The sequence below is a fragment of the Ochotona princeps genome, chromosome 6 (assembly GCF_030435755.1).
Source record: "Ochotona princeps isolate mOchPri1 chromosome 6, mOchPri1.hap1, whole genome shotgun sequence".
NCBI lineage: Eukaryota > Metazoa > Chordata > Mammalia > Lagomorpha > Ochotonidae > Ochotona > Ochotona princeps.
Window position 1 is genome coordinate 18296547 of NC_080837.1, and position 21990 is coordinate 18318536.

The 21990-nt window shown below is 45.2% G+C and overlaps 1 protein-coding gene across 5 annotated transcripts in view; it reads right to left on the reverse strand.

The window, feature by feature from the left end:
- The window catches only part of APH1B (aph-1 homolog B, gamma-secretase subunit), a 105969-nt gene extending 88381 nt beyond the window's left edge, over nt 1–17588 (reverse strand). For 3 of the 5 annotated variants that reach the window (XR_009245590.1, XM_058665729.1, XM_058665730.1), the window contains exons 1-4: nt 17406–17588; nt 15993–16163; nt 6456–6526; nt 4831–4953 (exon numbers count right to left, since the gene is read on the reverse strand). Coding sequence is in view for 4 of the 5 variants with exons in the window: in XM_058665729.1 (XP_058521712.1) it covers nt 4831–4953; nt 6456–6526; nt 15993–16163; nt 17406–17518 (478 nt within the window). In the remaining variant the exon portion in view is untranslated. The remainder of the gene's footprint in view (nt 1–4830; nt 4954–6455; nt 6527–15992; nt 16164–17405) is intronic. The other 2 variants (XM_058665728.1, XM_004578003.2) reach the window with 2 other exon arrangements.
- Nucleotides 17589–21990: the final 4402 nt, after the last annotated feature.

Sequence of the window (21990 nt, forward strand, 5' to 3'; positions counted from 1 at the left end):
GGCTGGGAACTGGCCTGGTAGGAGAACTCTGGGGACTCCCCCTGTTAGGCTGCAGCTCCCACTGGTGAGTACAAGAGCCAGAGCTGGGGGTGGGCCAGGCTAGACAAGGCTGCAGCACCCTTCAGTATGCGTATGGGCTGGGTTTGGGGGCAAGCCAGACCCAGGCTAGAATTCAGCACCTGATGATGATCATGAAAGGTAAGATGAGTGTGGGACAGGTCAGGCTAATCATGGCACCTGCCAGTTCATGTGAGAGCCAGATCTGGGGGGTGGGCCAGCTGAGCTAGGCTGTAGCACGCACCAGTAAGAGCCAGAATGGGTACAGGCCAGTTGTGCTATGCCGAAGCACCCAACAGTAAGCACCAGGACTCAGGGAAGATCATGTTAGGCTGGGCTGCAGCCCCCACTGGCACATGTGAGATACAGGGCTGAAATTAATCTGGTAGAAGAACTTGGGGAACTCCCCTGATAGAATGCAGCTCCTGCTGGTGAGCACAACAGCCAGAGCTGGGAGCAGGCCAGGTCAGGCTGTAACACCTTTTGGTTGGGCCAGTCAACAGCACACACTGGCACGAATGACAGGATGGGGTGCAGGCCAGGCTCAGTTAATCCACAACAGCTTCCAGTTCACATGAAGGCCAGAACTGGGTCAGGCTGAGCTAGGCTGCTACACCCACCATCAACAGCTGGGACTGGAGCAGACTGGGCTGGGTTAGGACACCACACCCATCAGTTCACATGAGATATGAGGCTAAAGGCAGAACTGACCTGGCTCTGATGGAACTGGCCTATGAGCATTGGCTGGTGTAGGTGAGGAGCTGACTCTAACCCTGCACTGGCTGGCACACACAAGAGTCAAGTCTGAGATGACAGGAGGTAAGGTTTCTTAAGGGACTCCCCAATTAGATGGCTGAACTCAAACCCTGGCCGCTGGGAAAAATCACAATATATGTGGGCCTCCTCAGCTGCTGATGCCTATGCAGTGGACGGCTTGCCCACATGCACACAGGGGAAATGACAGGCAGCTCATCTAGGCCAGAGCGCATCAAGTACCTCATCGAAAGGAAAGCAGAACCACTCTCCTGGCGAAGCTTTGTAAACATGTTCCAGGGGATGCACTAAGATGGACCAACCAGGTCAGCCAACAGACCTTGCAACGATTTTCCCAACCTTGTTACTATGAGGCTAACAATGTTTCAGAACTATCAAATCCACTCAAGTGTCACCCTCAGAACACTCTTCCCCAAATCAAGGTCTCTAAAGCATCATCAATGATTGTTCCCTATCCCTGGGTGCCAATGTGGTTTGACAGCAAGGAGCAGCCTCCTCCCCTTCTCCCACTGAGGACACAGGGAAAAAAACTGAAGCATTTGTCCCACCCACCTTCCTTCATACTTCAACCCTCCCCACACATGAGCATGCATCCCTCTCAACTATGTAAACAATATTAGAAACTAAACTGTAAAAGAAAAAAACAAGCCAAGGTAAGACTTGAACTTAGAGCTCCAATTTCTACACTCCACATAGTTTTGCTGAGAAAGGGCAATAATTCTAATAAAATTTAATGCTAATTTACAACCACATATATTAAAAGTTAATTTATACATATACATTATGTAAAGTGTGATAAAGTATGCCTATCTGTAAAACCTTTGTGCACACAGATATCATGTAGCATACATCTTAACACATGCTTAACAGAGATAATCACTGGTTCAATATTCTTTGTTTATTCTGATTATTAGGAATTTCTCACTTTCTTTTCTTATTATTACTGGGAATTTCTAGTGGAATAAAACAAACTAAATTTAACTGAAAAATTTTAAATGTCTAAGAAACACAGTTATAAATAAGATATAAACTATAACAATGTCTAACAAATACATAAGGTTTTCTTAAATACTCATTACACAACAGTTATATCTTTAAGGGTATTGATACAACAGTAAGAACCATGCACATGGTAAAAAACAAGAGCTGTTCTTTCATTCCATAGGTACCAATTCACAGCACAGTGAGTTTACCACTCTGACTTGACTAATGTTAATAAATTATTGAATACTGAGCTTGTTAAATTCATAGAAAGTACAGATACAATCTCAAAATCTTTAATTTTCTTCTAAATGAAAACACTCTAGCTCACACTTTTAGGGAATTAGCACCATCTAGTGAAAGATGATGGTAAAACTTAAAGACCAAAAAAATTGCCTAGCAGTGTAACAGACTGTGTAAGAGAACACAGAAAGCTGTATCAGTAACATCTCTCACGTTTTATTAATTTTTATTATACTGTAACAGACTTTTAGTAATGCTACATTTGTTTTAAAAAACATAAGTGCTGAAGAATGTGCCAGAAAATGTTCTACAGAATGTCTAAAAGGGAGATAATCCACTATGTTGGAGGGATGGCTAAGTATGACCACTGACACAGCTTCCTTACAGGCAGGCCTTAGGAAGTCAGAATGTTTTTGAAAAGGGAAGGATTTGCTTAGTAGCAAGATAAAAATAAAAGGCAGCTTCACATGTAGTGTGCAGTGTGTGGAGGACACTGAGCAGTTAGGGGTAATGTTGGTGATCTAGGCCAGGGACACCAAGGTCTCAAGGTCTGAAGTGGAGCAAACAAGGCGTCTACTGAGAACTTGGGGCTGCGGACACCCCAGTGGGCAATGTGAGTTCACAGGTCTCCACCCTGTCTGCCTCTACCTTTCACCCCCTATTCTTTCGGCTAGAACCTGAAAGGAACATCTACTCATTTTTTCTGTTTTATTTCCCTACCAGAGGGTAAGCTCCTCAAGGAGTTTTAGCATAGACACTAAATAATGATGTAACTAAAACAATGTGTATATGGGGTCATCTACTTCAATGGCAGAACTGTCATGGAAATAATTAAATATATAATGGATTTTCCCTTATAATTTTTAAAGCCTTCTAAAAGTCAGTAGAAATCTCATTAATTATGTGTACATTACAGACTCAAATGTGTGATCATTGCACCATGACAATTTTTCACCAGGGGATGAAAAAGAAATCTGAAATTAATTGGTCCCTCTATATCACATCTTTAGATAAAAAGATCAACTCATCTATTATCATTTTTCTTTCGATTTCAAGATTAAATTATAAACAGCCCAGAATAGCCATGGAAAGTTTCCCACTGGCACACATTCAGCATGGGTCAGGGGCAGACCAGGCTGAATCAGTTCATGTCATCCACTGGCAAATCCGATCACCAGAACAGAGTGTGGGTTGAGCCGGGTTTGGTCGCGACAAAACCAGTACACATTATGGAATGTCAGGGCGTGGTTGCCCGTACTGGATTTGACTGTAGCACCCAACCAGCATACGTGAGATCCAGGAAGGGAGGGGCAGAGCTGGCAGGGGGATTAAGGGGCTGGTCCCCTCGCCGGACAGCTACTCCCACTGGAGAGCGTGGGCTGGGATGGGGACAGAGCATACTAAGCAGGGCTGCAACACCTGTGCGTCGCATGTGGACTAGATCAGGGAAAAGCCAGGCTGGGCTGATTGTTCCTACTGGTGCAAGCATAAATTAGAGTGGGTGAGGGTTGTTAGGGCTTAGCCACAGCATCAGATGGCAGAAGCTGGCACTGGGGGCTAATTCTGTCAAGTCAAACCACAGAACCACCCGAACAGTGCATCAACCTGGATTGAGAGAGACCCGGGAGGGAAATAGTGGGTTCCCCCCTCTGGGGTTACTACTCCCACGGGAGGGCATGAAAACTAGGATGGGGGCTGGGATGGCTAGACAGAGAGGCACTCAACAACATCCGTGAGGGCTGGATGGTTGAGTTGGTTAGATGGAACTAAGCTTTAATACCCATTGACAAGTACAAGAGCCAAATGGGGACAGACTGGTCTACTGCTACACATACTGGCAAGCCAGGGTAGGAGGCGGGCCTGGTAGGGGTTATTGTGGGTCGCCCCGACTAGGCTGCAGCTCCCACTGGTTGAAGGGCCGAGTATGTGCTGGGCAGAACCAGACTGGACTGCAACATCCATTGGTTCCAGTGCAACTCGAGACTGAAAACAGAAACAACCCAGCAATTGAAACCACCAGCTGATCGGGGCGATGGACTGTGCCGGGCCCTGTGCTTATATATCAGCTGTATGTTGGCAGCGAAATACCGGGCAAATGAAGACCCTATGATGGACTGTGTCAATCAGCGGACGACCTCATCGAGCGAAACTGGCAGTGATTCATAACTGGAGAACTATTAAAACAACTTGAGCAAATATCTCAGAGCATGCCCCACATCCGGGACTTGGGGTGGGCAGGAAACCGGGTGGGGCTTTTCCCTCAATATCCCCCTTTACCTCAGATACACGATGGAAACAATATGGACATAATAGTATTACCCACTTTCCTATACCCCCTGAACCTTTTTTTGTTAATCATAATTAACTATGTAAAGATTGTCAAGAACTATACAATAAAATAAAATAAATTAAAAAAAAGATTAAATTATACTGCATATCTTCAAAAGGTGCCAAGATAATTACAGATAAGTGTTTCTATTGGAGATAAACATAAAATCTTACAACCAGAACACATATGGTCTATGACAACTTACTTCTGATATTCCAACAATACAGCAATAGTGTTAGTATAGTCAAAAAGTAAATTTTATGCAAGCCGAATTCCACTCAAATTTGAAAACACTCTAAAAATCCTTATTTTCCTAGCTTCTTTACATTAAAGGGGTTAGGTATTCCGTCTTTTAAAGGTGTAACATAAATCCTAAGTCACTGAACTTCAAAAAGGACGGTCATTTAGCACAGAAACCTAAATATTTGCATTTCTAGCACACATACCTGAATTGAGGAAGAATTGAGGAGAGTCTCCATGAATGCCCACCGTTCCTGGCCCCAAGGAGTCAGACAAGGTATTCACAAAGGAAAATACTCCGCTCATGATTCCAAAGCCTAAACCAGAAACTGAAGAAGGAAAACACTATTAAACTCTTTCCCTGCCATGGCTTCTCTTCAAATCAAATCCCCAAAGGTTACTATGTGCCTGCTGTTGCTGAAGCGCAGGGACAGCCTCAGCCAGCTCTGGAAAGCCAAGTGCTTGGCTAACTGATGAGTGTAAAGAGAAAAGGTAAGAGGAGAAGAAATGGACAGTGGAACCAACAAATAAATAAAAGAAAAAGATCTAGAAAGGCACAACAGAAATAAGTGAGGCAGAGGAGCACATGATGCTAAAGTTGCCTTTTTTTTTTTAAGATTTATTTTATTTTTATTGGAAAGTCAGGTATACAGAGAGAAGCAGAGACAGAGGGGAAGATCATCCATTCGTTGATTCACTTCCCCAGTGACCGCAACAGCCGGTGCTGCGCTGATCCGAAGCTGGGAACCAGGAGCCTCTTCCGGGTCTCCCACGCGGGTGCAGGGTCCCAAAGCTTTGGGCCATCCTCGACTGCTTTCCCAGGCTACAAGCTGGGAGCTGGATGGGAAGTGGGCCTGCTGGGATTAGAACCAGCACCCATATGGGATCCCGGTGCATTCAAGGTGAGGACTTTAGCTGCTAGGCCACGCCGCCAGGCCCCAAAGTTGCCTTTATTTATGACAGCAATCAATAAAGCTGGGTGGCTTGGAATAGGAGCTGAGTATAAGGGGCACTGTGTATTACAAGGCATGATGCCTGGGCCAAACAGGGGTGATTCAGTTTAGGGATCTACACACATTTTTTAAACACATATTTGTGAAAGAATAACATGCAGAGGTATTAACTACATACATTACTATGAAGAGTTCTCTTAGTACAAAGTCTTGGTAAACACCCAGAGAAAGTAACAGTTAACCACTTGGACATTTAGTACACTAGAGTGCATGCTCCAGTTTACATTTAATGACCATACAGATAAAGATCACTAGCAATCACTTTCCTCTATGTAAGGAACCAGGAAAGCCAGAAGAGTAGATAACAGGCCAAGGCAGTAATAAAATATCATTATTTTATAAAAATATAAACCTGGGGCCAGAGCCGTGGCTCAACATATTAATCCTCCACCTTCAAGTGCCAGCACCCCATATGAGTACCAGTTCATGTCCTGGCTGCTCACTTCCCTCCCAGCACCCAACCTGTGGCCTGGAAAAATGCAGAGGACGATGGCCCAAGTCCTTGGGACCCTGTACCCATGTGAGAGACCAAGAAAAAGCTCCTGGCTCCTGGCTTCGAATCAACTCAGCTCCAGCCTTTGGGAACATCTGGGAAGTGAACTAGTGGAGAGATCTTACTCTCTGTAAATCTGCCTAACAAAAATAAATAAATCTTTATAATACACACACACATATATATGTGTATATATATAAATCTATAAAGATACAGAATATAAATTCTGTATCTTTAAATTAAATTAAATTTAATTAATTAAATTAAATTCTGTATCTTTACACCAATTCTGCTTTTTTAATAACACCATGTAGTTCTAACTTACCATAGGCCAACAATCGCATAGAAGGCACTTCGTCATCTGGGTTTATATTCTTCAAACCTTCACTGGCTTTCCTAAAATCAAATCACAAATTTCATTTTTTTCATCATCAGCTCATCAGGAAAGAACACAAGAAACTTCAAAGCCAGGTATTAGAGGCCATCACCAGGTTATACTCTCAATTCAAAATTCATTTAAACAAAACCCAAGAAACTTAGAATGATCTCAAATCAACCAAAATTCACAACCAACTTTTGTCTTTCATTTGACTGTCATGATAAAAGAAAAACATAAGTAAACAAGCCATCAGGAATGGAGTTTACTGAGAAAAAATTAAAAAGCAACACTTACTTCCTTTTGAGTAATAAACATTTATTTCAATAGCCTGTGCAGTTAATCACTGATTCTCTTCTGTATCTTCATTTCTACTTTGTTGCATGTGGTTCTATATTCCACCAGAGTTATGCTTATTTTACCAGCCTCCCTTCTATCTTTCTTGCAACAGATCCCAAACTTTGCTCGTCCTGCAAAATACTGCTGCGGGAACAAATTCTTAAGAAAACTGCCTCGGGCTTGGCAGCGTGGCCTAGCGGCTAAGGTCCTCGCCTTGATCCCATATGGCCGCTGGTTCTAATCCCGGCAGCTCCACTTCCTCTCTATCTCTCCTCCTCTCAGTATATCTGACTTTGTAATAAAAATAAAATAAATCTTTAAAAAAAAAAAAAAGAAAGAAAGAAAGCTGCCTCTACCAATGGTTGGTAATTACTAATCCTTCCTCACTCTAAAATTCCATAATAGTGACAGTCTGAATTCTCTTATGGTTATTGAGCTTTGCATTTTTATGATTCCAAAATATTTCCTATTTTTTTTTCTTTTACACCTCCAGTTAGGCTTCAGCAGAGAAATTGGTCTGATGCTTTCATTGCATCTGATAAAATAAAATGCTACCCTTAAGAGAGAAAGGAATACTTGAATAAAAGGCTAGCGAACTGTTCAACAGAAATGCATGAGTGATATTATCCAAGTTTCTGTCATGAACAATTTACAAACTTACCACAAGCCCCTGCCCCCAGGCACCGGTCAGGAATACTAAATGTGGCTGACTCAGTCCACTACGTCTGCTACTACTAACCCTGATGGCTAAAAAACTCTACAACAGGGGCCAGTTCAACTGGTTAATTCTCCACCTACAAGCACCAACATCCTATATGGGCACCGTTTTGTATCCCAGCTGCACCATTTCCAATCAAGTTATTTGCTAATAGCCTAGGAACGCAGCAGAGCATGCCCCAAAGCCTTGGGACCTTGCACCTGCGTGGGAGACCTGAAGGGAGCTCCTGCCTCCTGGTTTCAGACTAGCCCAGCTCCAGCCGTTGCTGCCACATGCAGAGTGGATTACAATTTAACACCTTGACACAAACAACATTCAAACTATACAAAGCCCAGAATATATATTAAATAAATTAACCAAAACACTGTAGAATCATTTGTCAGCAAGTGCTAAAAAAAAGGAGTTAAATTAACTCTAAAAAATTGACAAATGAATCAGAACACACTCATTTTCTGGGTATTACGTTAACTTAAACTTGAGGATGCACATATTCTTTATGGTTAACCTACTCATCAAATATTAATAACATTCATTACATTAAATTAAGGCAATGTGAGATTCAACCAAACTAATAATAACATAACAAAAAGGGGGAGATTCTTTGCTTTTCTAGACTCAACTTGAATAACTGACCATTTTCGTGTTCTCTTCTAGAAGCATTGTTTGGTAGCAAGGACAGGAGCCAGAAATTGAAGCAACTGCTTTACTCTTTCACCAGAGCAGTAACCAATGTAAATGTCCAAATTTCTTAAACATTTAGCTGTCACGGGGATGTCGGTAAAGTCTAATTCAAGTTTATGAGACATACCCAGTAGTAACAAACACTATCAGCAAGTATATCAACACTTATTGTTGAATCATGTAAGTTTCACCAGGAATTTTAATAAAAGTTACTCAGTAATAATAGCTGTTCAGTACAACAAAGCCTGTCTATCACAAATAGATTAAGTGTATAAATTGAGAAGTGTAAAACAAACTTCCTCATCTAAGGTAATGGGAGTCAGTGGGAGGAAAGGTTCTCAACGTTAACATTAGGAAGTGAAAAAGTACACAACATGATCAGCTTCTGGATGCACTTCTCTTTTACTGAAGTGGAAAGTCTTTGTTGGCATTTGTTACTGCGTCTCCAAGAACAAAACAAAACAAAAAAAGAAAGAAAGAATGGAAAACAACCCTGCAATTAAACTTTGAAAAACAAGTGATCAATCCCACCATCTTCCTTCTTTCTTGCATTCTTTCCTAAGGTATGCAGCTGGTATGTGTGAGAGAGGGAGAATAGCAAGAAACATGCATACAAAATAAACATACCACTTAAAACATGCTAAAAAACAAACAAGTCTCTTAAAAATTGTAGCAAAGCTTATTTTAGTAATTTTTTATAAAGTTTCCCTAAAATTACAAAACACTCTAAATTATTTATCAGAGTATTATAAACAAAACTGAATTAAATTATAAACTTATTTGTGTAGGGGCCAGTGCCATGGCACAGAGCCCTTCAGGATATTTGGGAAGGAAACCAAATTTGCCACTTCTCAAATAAGTGAACAGGTTCAACCCTCTACACTAGCTCACTCAGTCATTTCCAACCACAGCTGCCTCGCTGTGCTATACAGTAACCTAAGTTACTCTTCCCCAAGGCAGGTATGGTGGCACAGTGGGTTAAGCCACAGGCTGGGATGCCTGCACCCAGAGCAGAACGTCTGTGATTCAGCTTCCTGCTAATGCACCTCCTGGGGGGCAGCAGACAAGGCTACCCACACACGAGACTCAGCGCGGAGTGCAGGGTTCCTGGCCATGCTATGCCTGCACAGGCATTTGGTGAGTGAGAGGATACAAGACTGGTATCTCTGACACTCTGCCTTTCAATTAAAATTTTTTTTTTAAGATTTATTGATTTTTATTGCAAAGTCAGATATACAGAGAGAGGAGGAGAGACAGAGAGGAGGATCTTCCATCCAATGTTTCACTCCCCAAGTGAGCCGCAATGGGCCGGAGCGCGCCGATCCAATGCCGGGAACCAGGAACCTCTTCCGCGTCTCCCACGCAGGTGCAGGGTCCCAATTCATTGGGCCGTCCTCAACTGCTTTCCCAGGCCACAAGCAGGGAGCTGGATGGGAAGTGGAGCTGCCGGGATTAGAACTGGCACCCATATGGGATCCCGGGGGGTTCAAGGCAAGGACTTTAGCCGCTAGGCCACGCCGCCGGGCCCTCAATTAAATTCTTAAAAGCTAAAAAAAAAAAAAAAAAAAGGAACAAGAAAGCACTCCTCCTCTTCAACTATTTAACTTTGTACCCATTAACCATCCTGATTTTTTAATTATTATTTGTATAAGAAGGACTGGCACTTGTGTAAGGCTCTGCCAGGCTGAAAGTTATAAAGCATTCACTCATTGATCCAAGATGAAATGAGTGTTATTAAGGCCTTACCTAAATAAATTAGATTGTAACACTGTTTTTACTCAATACCTTAAATGTATAAATGCAGTTCAGGGCCCAGCGTGGTAGTCTAGTAGCTAAAGTCCTCGCCTTGCACATGCTAGGATCCCATAAGGGTGCCAGTTTGTGTCCCAGCTGCTCCACTTCCCATCCAGTTCCCTGCTTGTGTCCTGGGAAAGCAGTCGAGGACAGCCCAAAGCCTTAGGACCCTGTACCAAGGAACAGGCTCTGGGCTCCTGGCTTCAGGCTGGCTCAGCTCTGGCTGTTGCAGCCACTTGGGAAGTGAATCAGTGGATGGAAGATCTTCCTCTTTGTCTCTCCTCTCTGTACATCTGATCTTCCAATAAATAATTTTTTCTTAAAAACCAGTACAAATCCTCCATATCCTTGGCACTAAATTCAAGCAGCAAAATTTTAACTGAGGAAGTATTTCATTCTTTTAAAGATTTATTTATTTTATTTGAATTACAGAGAGTGAGAAAGATATCTTGCATCTGATGGTTCACTCCCCAAATTGTCACAGTGGAAAAAGCTGGGCCAGTCAGAGGCCGGGAGCTTCTTCCAGGTCTCCCAGGCAGGTGCAAGGACTCAAGGCGTTGGGCCATTCTGGACTGCTTTTCCAGGCCACAGGCAGGGAGCTGGATGGGAAATGGAACAGCCAAGATATAAACCAGTGCCCATATCTAAGATGCTGCTGCCACAGGCAGAGGATTGAGACCGCTATATCACCATGCCAGCCCCAAGGCAAAACTTTAAATTTAAGACATTACTTTGGCAATAAAGTACTAATTAAGCCAAAGTCCCTATACTTGAGTATAGTAGAGCCTAACAAAGCAATTTAAGTGCATCCATATAAATATCAGTCATTAATAATGTATTTTCTTTAAAGATTTATCTCTTTTTATTGGACAGGCAGATTTACTGAGAAAGAGAGACATAAAAATCTGCTCACTGGTTCACTCCCAAAGTGGCTGCAATGAGCAGAATGGAGCTGATCTGCAGCCAGGAGCCAGGAAGCTTCTTCCGGGTCTCCCACATGGTACAGGGGCCCAAGGCTTTGGCTCATCCTCAACTGGTTTCCCAGGCCACAAGCAGGGAGCTGTATGGGAAGTGCAACATCTGGGACTTGAATCGGCACCCATATGGGATTCCAGTGCATGCAAAGTAAGGATTTAGCCAATCTGCTCCCTCAGTTTTGTCTTATCACGGCTTACAAACTGACAGAAGTCCTTCCAGAGAAGCAGCACACCGCCCCCAGGATGCCCAGCCAGCTTCTCTGAACTTCCAGCCTGGCCCCACAGCTTTAATTTCTCTCTCCTGTGGCCCTCCTCCTTTCCTGCCCCCGGTTTAGCTTATAGTCCTTTGGAATGACTAGTGCCAAGAGCCTTTCAGGTGGAAACCATGAAGAAACAAGGTAGTCTAGAACAGCAGACACCCAATTAGGAACTCAGGAGCTAACCTCCGGAGCCAGTGTTGTGGCGCTGCACATTAGGCCACCTGCTGCAATACCAGCATCCCAAGTCAGAGTTTCAGTTGCAGTCCAGGCTGCTTCCACTCCAACTTCCTGCTGCTGCACCTTGGGAAAGCAGCAGATGTGGCCCAAGTACTTGGGCCTCTGCACCCACACGTGAGATCAGGATGCAGGTCCAGGCTCCTGACTTTCGCCTGGCCCAGCCCTGAACATTGGGGCCACCTGGGCAGTGAACCAGCCAATGAAAGCTTACTTCCTCATCCTCCCTCTGTCCCCTTCCCTCCTTCTCTTCTCCTTCTAGCATCCTGCAGTCAGCCTTCACAATAGATAAAATAAATCTTAAACAGAAAAGATATGAACCTTTTCCCCCCCCCCAAAATTAGAGCCATCACAGAAAATGCAGCAACAACATGAGCTAATGATGTTGCTGCCATGAAAACACAATGAAATATTAGCTGACTCAGGAAGGGGACAAAGCACAGTCAGGAGCACTAGCCAGAAACCACAGAAGAATGCTGAGTCCTGGGGAAGGTAGAAACCAAGTGCCAGCAAAAGGTGCTGTCTGTAGGAAGATTACGACAAACTCCAGTAGGACGGTAGTAACTGCTGCATGCCAGAAACATTCGACCACAACCAGATGTCTAATTAGGGATGCTGTACTCCTAAGGAAACTTAAATCCTGTTTTTGTTGTTGTTATTCTTCAGCATTTCCAGAGAATACTGGATTTCACTTGACAACTGTCCCTAAGATACAAATTTTGGTTTTGTTTCAATGACTCATTTGTTGCAAATTGGAGTTTACACAGAGAGCTTCCATCTGCTGGTTCACTCCATGGCTATAACAGTCAGAGAGCAGGGCAGATCCCATGCCAGGAGCTTCCCCTGGGTCTCCCACGTGGGTGCAGGGACCCAGTCATTTGGGCCATCCTCCACTGATTTCCTAGGCACATTAATAGGAAGCCGGATCAGAAATGGGGCAGCTGGGCCTCAAACCAGTGCCCTTCTGGGATGCTGGTGTCACAGACAGCAACTTTATTCACTACCCCACAACGCCAGCCCCCAGGATACGAATTTTGCAGCTAAGCAATGGCTTCATAGTTTTCGATTTGTAATTTTAAAATGCTTCATTATTTTTTTCAATTTATTTATTTTTTTATTAAATTTATTCATTAATTACATTGTGTTGTAATTTCATAGGAAATGGGATTCTCCCCACACTTCCCCCCACCCTCCCCCCATGGTGGGTTCCTCCACCTTGTTGCGTAACCATAGTTCAAGTTCAGTTGAGATTCCCTCTTAGCAAGCATATGCCAAGTATAGAGTCCAACATCTTATAGTCCAGTCAAGTCCAACTACTTATTGGGGAGACCCTGTCTGGTCTGAGGGCAGAGCCAGCAGAGTATCATCCTGATCAAATAAAAGCACTAACATATTATCAGCAACAATTAACATCGTTATGGAATTAATTGACATAGTATTGAGCAGCCAACATGTTAAAAATAAATGCGATTTCTTAACCCCATTCTGTGACCACCCATTCACATTTCCATTTTAGTTTATATACTACATATGACATAACATCCATAACATAGCATGTTATGCATAACATCATATCTTCTTAAATTAAGGCAAACATGTGGTATCTAACCCTTTGGGATTGGCTCATTTCCCTTAGCATTATGGTTTCCAGTTTGGCCCATTTGGCCACAAAGAACTGCATTTTGTTTTTTTTAATAGCTGAGTAGTATTCCATGGAGTAGATGAACCATAGCTTTCTTATCCAATCCTCTGCTGATGGGCATTTTGGTTGTTTCCATGTTTTTGCAATTACTGATTGTGCGGCTATGAACATAGGAGTGCATGTTGGTTTCTCATAAAACAGGTGTTTTGGATATATTCCTAGGAGTGCTATTGCTGGATCATACGGTATGTCGATTTTGAGTTCTTTGAATATTCTCCATACTGATTTCCATAGAGGCTGTACCAGCCTGCAGCCCCACCAGCAGTGGAGTAGGGTTCCCTTTTCCCTATAAAATGGAATTTCAGAGCCTGGTGCAGTGGCTAGTGGCTGAAGTCCTCACCCTGCATGTGCTGGAATCCCATATGGGCATCAGTTCTAACCCTGGCTGCTCTACTTCCCTCTAGCTCCCTGCTTGTGGCCTGGGAAAGCAGTTGAGGACAGCCCAAAGCCTTGGGACCCTGCACCTGTATAGTAGACCCAGAAGAAGCTCCTGGCTTCAGATCAGTTCAGCTCCAGCCATTGCAGCCACTTTGGGAGTGAATCAGTGGAGAGAAGATTGTTCTATCTTTCCTTCTCTCTATAAAAATCTGACTTTGCAATAAAAACAAATAAAGCTTAAAAAAAGAAAGAAAAGGAAAATCAGTATGTTAATAAAAGCAAAAATGAAAAACGCAGGTCTAGCACATTGGCATGACAAAATATCAGAAGCCCTTTAAAAATGTTGTAGGACTTGGCATGGTAGCCTAGTGGCTAATTCCTCACTTTGTACTCCCGAGATCCTATATGGGCGCCGGTTCATATCCCAGCTGCTCCACTCCCATCCAGTTCCCTGCTTGTGTCCTGGGAAAGCAATCAAGGACGGCCCAAAGCCTTGGGACCCTGCACCTGCATGGGAGACCGGGAAGAACCTCCTGGCTTTGGATTGGTTCAGTTCCAGCCACTGCGGCCACTTGGGTAGTGAACCAGCAGAAGGAAAATGTTTCTGTCTGTCTGTCTCTCTGTATACCTGCCTTTCCAATAAAAATAAATAAAACTTTTTAAAAATGATGTCACAGTGGAGTGGGGATTTGGCAGAGCGATCTAGATAGACACTGCTTGAGAAACTAACATCCCATGTCTGGGTTCAAGTCCCAGCCCTGCTTCTGGTTCCAGCTTCCTGCTAATGCTCACTCTGGGAGGCAGCAGGGGATGGCTCAAGCACTTGGGTTTCTATTACCCACATGGAAAACCTAGGATTGAATCTTGGGCTCCTGACTTTGGCCTGACCCAGCCTCAGCAGCTGCAGGCGTTTTGCAGACAGAATCAGAGGATGGAAGATTTCTGTCTTTATTAGCCTTTCAAGTGAATAAAGTGAACTCAATATTTAAATAAAGAGCTGCTGTTCAGGTTCTGTTTTGGTTGTAGCTACACAATTTATGACAAGTCTCAATTACTTCATTTGCAGAAATAACAAAAAGGATGGCATCTATCGCCCTACCAGGTCCTACGAGGAAACCAAAGCCAACCTCATGATGGCCTGAAAAGAAAACATGGTTTCAAGTTCAAGCTGTTTCAAGCCAGTGTTTTCACACTGAGGCCTCATGGGTCCCTAAGATGCCCTACTTTCTGGCCCAGAAATGGAACTCATGCCCCAAGATTTTTTTTTCTCCTGTTTTTTAAATGTGTTTTTCTATTATTGATTTGAAATTACAGGAAATATCTCAAAATGAACCTGTTTTCCCCTAATGCAGTCCAAATAGTGGTAGATAATTTGTAAAAATAAATGAGGCGATGGCAAAGAAAAGAAATAATATTTCTAAGCTGAGGAATGGACAACTGAGAAACCCACAATGCTATAGCAGGGTACCCCAGTTCTGGCTCCCCACTCTAGCTTCCTTCTAATACTGGACCCAGGAGGCAGCAACCATGGCTCCAGTAACAGACTCCAGTCATCCCTGTGCGTGACCCTGATAACCCGTCCAGCTCCCAGCTTCACTCTGTCACAGTGGGCGGCCAGACAGGTGGCAGTGGCTAGGACTTTCTTCCTCTGCCTGTCAAATTAAATTCTAAAAAAAGTCCAAGCTGGAATACGTCTTTTTCGTGGTTTTTGTTTTAATGACTAAATCCCTACCTCTTTTTTTTTTTTGCCTCCATGACATTTCTTCTAAGATAAAATATATTTTCTTTTTGTAATATTTTACAGTTTATTTTTTTCATTTTGCTTGAAAAAAGAGAGACCTTTAAAGGTTTATTCCCCAAATACTTTTGAAAGTCAGGGTGAGGCCAGCCTGGAACTCCATCTGGGTTCCCCATCAGGAACACAGTTAGACCATCACTCACTGCATCCCAGGATGCACATCAGCAGGAAACGCAGTTAAAAGGAGAACAGTCAGGACTTGAACCAGGTACTCCAACACCTGATGTAGCATCCCAAGTAACAACTTATGCCACTCTGCCAAACACTCCCCAACATACAGACACAATGTATCTCCCTGTTTATGAACTTATTGCCTGTCCCCTCTCACAATAACAGCCTCATGAAGTCAGGAGATACCTTTTAATCACTGACGTATCCCCAGTGACTGGAAAGTATGAGGAAGGGAGGGAAGGGGATAAAAGAGAGACAAGTAAGAGGTCTACAAGATTGAAAAGCAAAAAAGAAAAACTCAATATTTTTAGACTGAAAATACATCAATCCCTTCACTTGGATCTATGTAGGAAGGCATGGATCCTTATTAATGTTAAATCACCAAATTATGGCTCCAACCTGTGAAAGAAGGGTAGGACAAACTTCCAACTCACTTTATAAGCCTATAATAGGCAAACCGGAACACCTCCTGGATGAGGACCGAAAGCAACACTCCAAAGATGAGCAGGTATGTCTGCTTCGGCCCGTCTCTGCTGTCACTGACCAGTCTTGCCATGAACCAAATCAGGGACGAAAGCAACAGCGACACCAGCCAGAAGAAGGCTCTGAAAACCAGAAAGTGTTAAGGGCAGCATTTAGAATGATTTAAAACTAAAACCTCACCTTCAGAAGGAACACATTTCCTGATTTTTTTTTTTTTTGACAGAAAAAAAAACGATGATCTCATAAAGTGGAGCTCCAGATCAATTGTTCCCAATCAACATGCTCTAACCGGAGACACAAAATGTACTGCCCAAGGCAGGTTAGTTTTTCCAGTGGCCACAATTTTCCAAGTGCGGCTACCGGACAGCCTAGCTGGAATTGTGCCTATTTGCTACTCTCTTCATCACAAACGCTTCCCCCACTTGCGTGCCCAAGAAAAATCCTGGCTACTGTGGCTTCTCTGATGTCCCTCTTTCTGAAATCTACCAGTAAGAGTGGATTTCGGGGTCAGATACCGAGGATAAGCGGATTGTTTTTTCCAGTAAAACAAAGTCTACATGTCTAGTAACAGTTACTGATTAAAAAATAAATAAATAAATCTGAGACGGAAAATTTGTGGTCTGTTTTTCAAGCCCGGGTGCTTATAAGGCCCCATACGGAGTCTAAGTTAGAGCAAAGCCATACCAGCCTGCAGCTGAAATCCCTACGGCTTAGAATGGCACACGTGAAGCCAACACGTGAAGGAGCCCTGCTTAGCCGGGGGCCAAGTGGGACTCGCGTGTCCCAGCGAGCGAGGGTGGACAGGTGGACACTGAGATTAGGACCCATTCGGCAACACAGCCCGGCGTTCCCCGAGCTCCTAGGCGGCACACGACAGGTGTTTTCGGCATCTGCACCCTCAGGACGCCCGCCCCGGACGCTGGGATTAGCGGGGCTGGTGCGGCCAGCAGAGCGTCCCCGGTGATGGGCCTGGCAGAGGCGGCGCCTGACCGCCCTCCACCACGCTCACGGCTCTTCAACCCTCGGAGTCCCAGCAGACGTGAGCAGCTGAGGGAAATGACGCCTCGGGACCCACACGTGAACGGATTCCTCATTCCCCCTCCCCGCCCCTCAGCTCCGCGTCTCCACGGCCGACGGAAGCCCACCCTCAGGCCCCAGGTTGTGGGGGACCCATGACCGCAGCTCCTTCCTCAGAGCCCGCCGCTGGGACCTTCACCCCACAGACCCCCGCAGAACCGCGAAGAGCTCTGACAGAGTCTCCGCCTTCCCCAACGCCGCAAGGTCGAGCCCGAGGCGGGGAGACCCGCGGGGCCGCAGGCGGGGGAGGGCCTCCGGCGTCCCGTTTCCCGGCGCAACCGCCTCACCCGGCAATGAGGAAAATGACGCGTAAAGGGTCGGTGGCGATGGTGAAGAGGTAAAGGGCGAGCGCAGGCCCGAAGGCAATGAAGGAGCAGCCGAAAAACACAGCCGCCGTCATGGCGACAGCAAAAGCCGCCGCCGAGCCCTGAGGGGACGCGAAAAGCTAGGGGGCCGGACGCCGGGCCGGGGAGCGAACAGCCGACGCGAGCGGCGCTTGGGGGCGGGGTGCCGAGCCGAGGGCGGGGCGGGGCTCCAGCTAGGCATGGGCGGGGCGGGGCTCCAGCTAAGCGTGGGGCCGGGCAGGCGCGGAGGCGGAGCTCGAGCTAGGCGTGGGGCGGAGTGGGGCGGGGCGCCGAGCCGAGGGCGAGGCGGGGCTCGTGCTGGGCGTGGGTGGGGCGGGGCTCCAGCTAGGCGTGGGGCGGGGCAGGCCCTGAGGCGGAACTCGAGCTAAGCGTGGGGCGGGGCACCGAACTGGGGGCGGGGCGGGGCGGGGCGGGGCAGGCGCAGAGGCCGGACTCGAGCTAGGCGTGGGGCGGGGCGGGCCGAGGCTCGGCTAGGGGCAGGGCGGGGCACTGAGCTGGGGGCGGGGCGTGACAGGCACGGAGGCGGAGCTCAGCTAGGCGTGGGGCGGGGCGGGGCTTAGCTAGGGGCGGGGCGGGGCAGGCACAGAGGCGGAGCTCAGCTAGGCGTGGGCCGGGGCGGGGCTCAACTAGGCGTGGGAGAAGGCGGGGCCAAGTCATCACTTCCAGCAAGGGTAGGATCTGAGGAGAGGGGAAGGACACCGCTTATCAGGTAGCTCCAAATGCCACCAGCCAGACAGCCTTCCAGGTCAATAAGCATATAAATATGGCCTTGCTCGATGGCTCAGTGGCTAAATCCTCGTCTTGCACAAGCCGGAATCTCCTGTTGGTGCCCCAGCTGCGCCCCTTCCCTTCCAGCTCACTGCTTGTGACCTGGGAAAGCAGCAGAGGATGGCCCAAAGCCTTGACACTGCATCTGCGCGGGAAACCTGGAAAAAAAAATCAATTGGACTATAAAGGAATGCCAATTAAATTCACGGCTGACCTCTCACAGGAAACTACAAGTCAGAAGAAAATGGGGGCCCAGCGGTGTGGCCTAGCAGCTAAAGTCCTCGCCTTGAACGCGCCGGGATCCCATATCGGTGCCGGTTCTAATCCCAGCAGCTCCACTTCCCATCCAGCTCCCTGCTTGTGGCCTGGGAAAGCAGTCGAGGACTGCCCAAAGCTTTGGGACCCTGCACCCGTGTGGGAGACCTGGAAGAGATTCCTGGTTCCCGGCTTCGGATCAGCGCAGCACCGGCTGTTGCGGTCACTTGGGAAGTGAATCATCGGATGGAAGATCTTCCTCTCTGTCTCTCCTCCTCTATGTATATCTGACTTTGTAATAATAAATTAAAAGATCTTAAAAAAAGAGAAAATGGAACAACATATTCCAGATTCTATAAGAAAAAAAAATTGTTGACCCAGGATAGCATACCAAGCAAATCTTTCCTTTGTCTTTGAAAATGTAATAAAAATATTCCACAGTAAAGAAAAGTTAAAAGAATATGCCTCTTCCAAACCTGCCCTACAAATGATACTTAAAGATGTTCTCTTGGCAGAGAAAAGGAATAGCGCCCACTAAAGCCAAAGGCAAATGTGAAGAACATCCCAGTAAAATGACAACAGAAGACTAAACCAATGAACAACTCATTGCTAAAATGACAGAACCAAATTATCACCCATTTGTATTAACCCTGAATGTAAATGGATTAAACTCATTAAACATCCTAGATTAGTAGACTGGATTTTTTAAAAATCCATCTATTTGTTGCCTACAGGAGACACATCTCACCAACAAAGATCAGTAGAAACTATATCTCATGGATTTTTATGTTTTTGTTTTTAGTTTCATCTCTTCAAAACACTTTTTTCTCATTAAATTTTTCAATGACTCATAGATCATACAGTGGCATCATTTTCTTCAAGAAGGTTCTTGATTCTCATCTCTTCAGTGACACATTAGTCATTCAGTAGCTTGTTATTTAACTTCACGGCATTGTTAATTTCTTTTTTCTTCCTGTTGTTGATTTTATTTTGTGGCTTTTCATTTAAGGGGATGTACAGTAACTGTGTAATGGAGACTATCAGATCCAGTAGTGTGTTATTTAACTTCAAAAAAAATATTGCAAGACAGAGGCATGATTCATTTTAAGTGGAACATTATCATGTATTTTGTAATATTTATGTATTTTTTCATTTGAAAGACTGACAGGTATTTTCCATCCCTAGCACTTCCTAAATGGCTCCAATGGCTGGAGTCAGGCTAGGCCCAAGGCAGGGCCCAACCACTCGGGCCATCCTCTGTTGCTTTCCCAGGTACATTAGCAGGAAGAGGAATTAGAAGTGGAAAGTCGGGGGCTGGCCTTGTGGCATAAGGGATTAACTAGCTACCTGCAATGCTAGACTCCCATATAGGCCCCAGAGTCCAGGCCCACTTCAGACCTAGCACCCTACTAATGTACCTGGTACCTGGAAAGGCAGCAGAGGATGGACACATGGGACTCAAAAGAAGCTCCTGGCTCCTGGCTTCAGCCTGGCCCAGCCCCAGACATTGTGGATATTTGAGGAGTGACCCAATGGATGGATGATCTCTTTCTATATATGTCTCCATATCTTTCTCTATAATTGCCTTTCAGATAACTAAAACCTTTTAAAAAAATGAAAAGTAGAAAGCCAGTACTTGAACTGGCACTCCCATTTAGGATACTGGCCTTGCAAATGGCAGCCTTTCTTTGCCACAACAGTGCCTCCCAAGACTTTCTTAAAGCACATATTTCTCTTCCATTGCAGGATCTTCATGTTCCATCGTGTATAAAGCTGGGAGGACAGGGACCAAACGATAACATAGAAGTGGTACCATGATAGAATGTGACGGAGAACGGCGTGCTTTCCAGGGTTGTATTGCCCAGCTGGTTTTAATCCCACCCCCACAAGCCTCCAAAAACCTTGTTTTTGCCATTCACCCTATAGCAACAGCACCATCTCCCTGCCCTGGCTTCTGACCCTCATCCATTGACCCCACTGACCTGTCTTCCTTGCTAAAAGGCAAATTCTGGAGAGCTGCAAGAGCTTGCTAGATATCTGTACAAAGAAGGAAATCATCTTCAAAGTGGTACATTCAACATCTGCTATTTCCTGTTTAATAATTTCTGAGAGGCTTAAAAATTAAAACATGCCTGATCATTTGCATCTAAGATACATTTGTTTCCATATTCTTTGCATGCAGTAACACCAGCAGCAGCAGCAGCAGCAGCACAGCAGCACACTGGAACTGATGCTGTAACAGCATGTTCAGTGTTAAGTCGTTGCTTATAACCACCAGCATCCCATATCTGGAGTACCTGATTTGAGTCCCAGCTGCTGCACTTCTGATCCAGAATCCTGGGAAGACAGCAGATGATGACCCAAGTACTTGGGCTCCTGAGCAGGAGATCAGAGTGCAGTACCTGGCTTGTTGTCTTCAGCCTAGCTCATACCTGGCTGTTGTCCTTCAGGTAAATAAATGACTGCACCTTGTTGGTTACTCTGAGAGACGCATGCCTGGAACAAGAAGTGCTGTTGTACAGTGTTAATTGCTCCTATTCATTCTTTAATGTCCAGCATAAATAATGCACTTGGAAACCCACTTTGTAGTTAGAAAAACACTGGCAGACAAAAAGTTGGCCCCCGACTCAGGATGTTTTTTTCAGTTCACCTCTGAAAATGGACCTTCAGATAAATGTCACAGCATATCTGTATGTCTCTTAGCTAGGAAAAGTATACATTGGCTCATGTGTGCAGGGGCTGCAGGAAAAGTTCATGACAAGAATGTCATGTGAGTAGGGACATAGCAACCTTAGAAGCATGCTTTAGAAGCAGCCTGGCATTTCTATATCCTAAATCCTGTCCATATTCAATAGCCATGTAGAGGGGACCCAACCCCACCTCCTGGGGACATCCCAGAAGAATCTTTCTGAATGGGTGCTAAGGGGGCTGTTTGGTCTGATAACACTGTATGACCAAACTTTCAGAAAAAATTCATGAATTGCAAGTCCCAAAAGGTCTATGTCCAGAAATATTCCAGAAGAGGAGGGAAGGAGAAGAGAAACATTAGCAATAAGTGAGTGGACCCTGCACTCATGCCAAAGTCAATCTGAATGCAGACTGGAACTTGGCTCCTTGCTGAGTTATCCATCCAACCTGCTGGTGTACTGCTTCATTCAACTAACTACTTTCTTACCCCCAACTGTCTGCCTCACATCTCAAACATATATGCCTGTATGTGTAAACATACATATTTATTTGAAAAGCAGACTTATAGAGAGATCTTCCATTTGCTGACTCACTTCCCAAATAGATACAACAGCCAAGCTGAAACCAAGAGCTTCATCCACCTCTTCCGTATCCTAGGAACATTAGCAGGGAGCTGGAACAAAAGTGGAGCAGCTGGTAACCTGCAGTCATGCAGGATGCCAGAGCTACAGGCAGCAGTGTTCCCTGCTGTGTTGCAGTGCTGGCCGAGGTCATACCCTGGCTTCACCTTCATTCT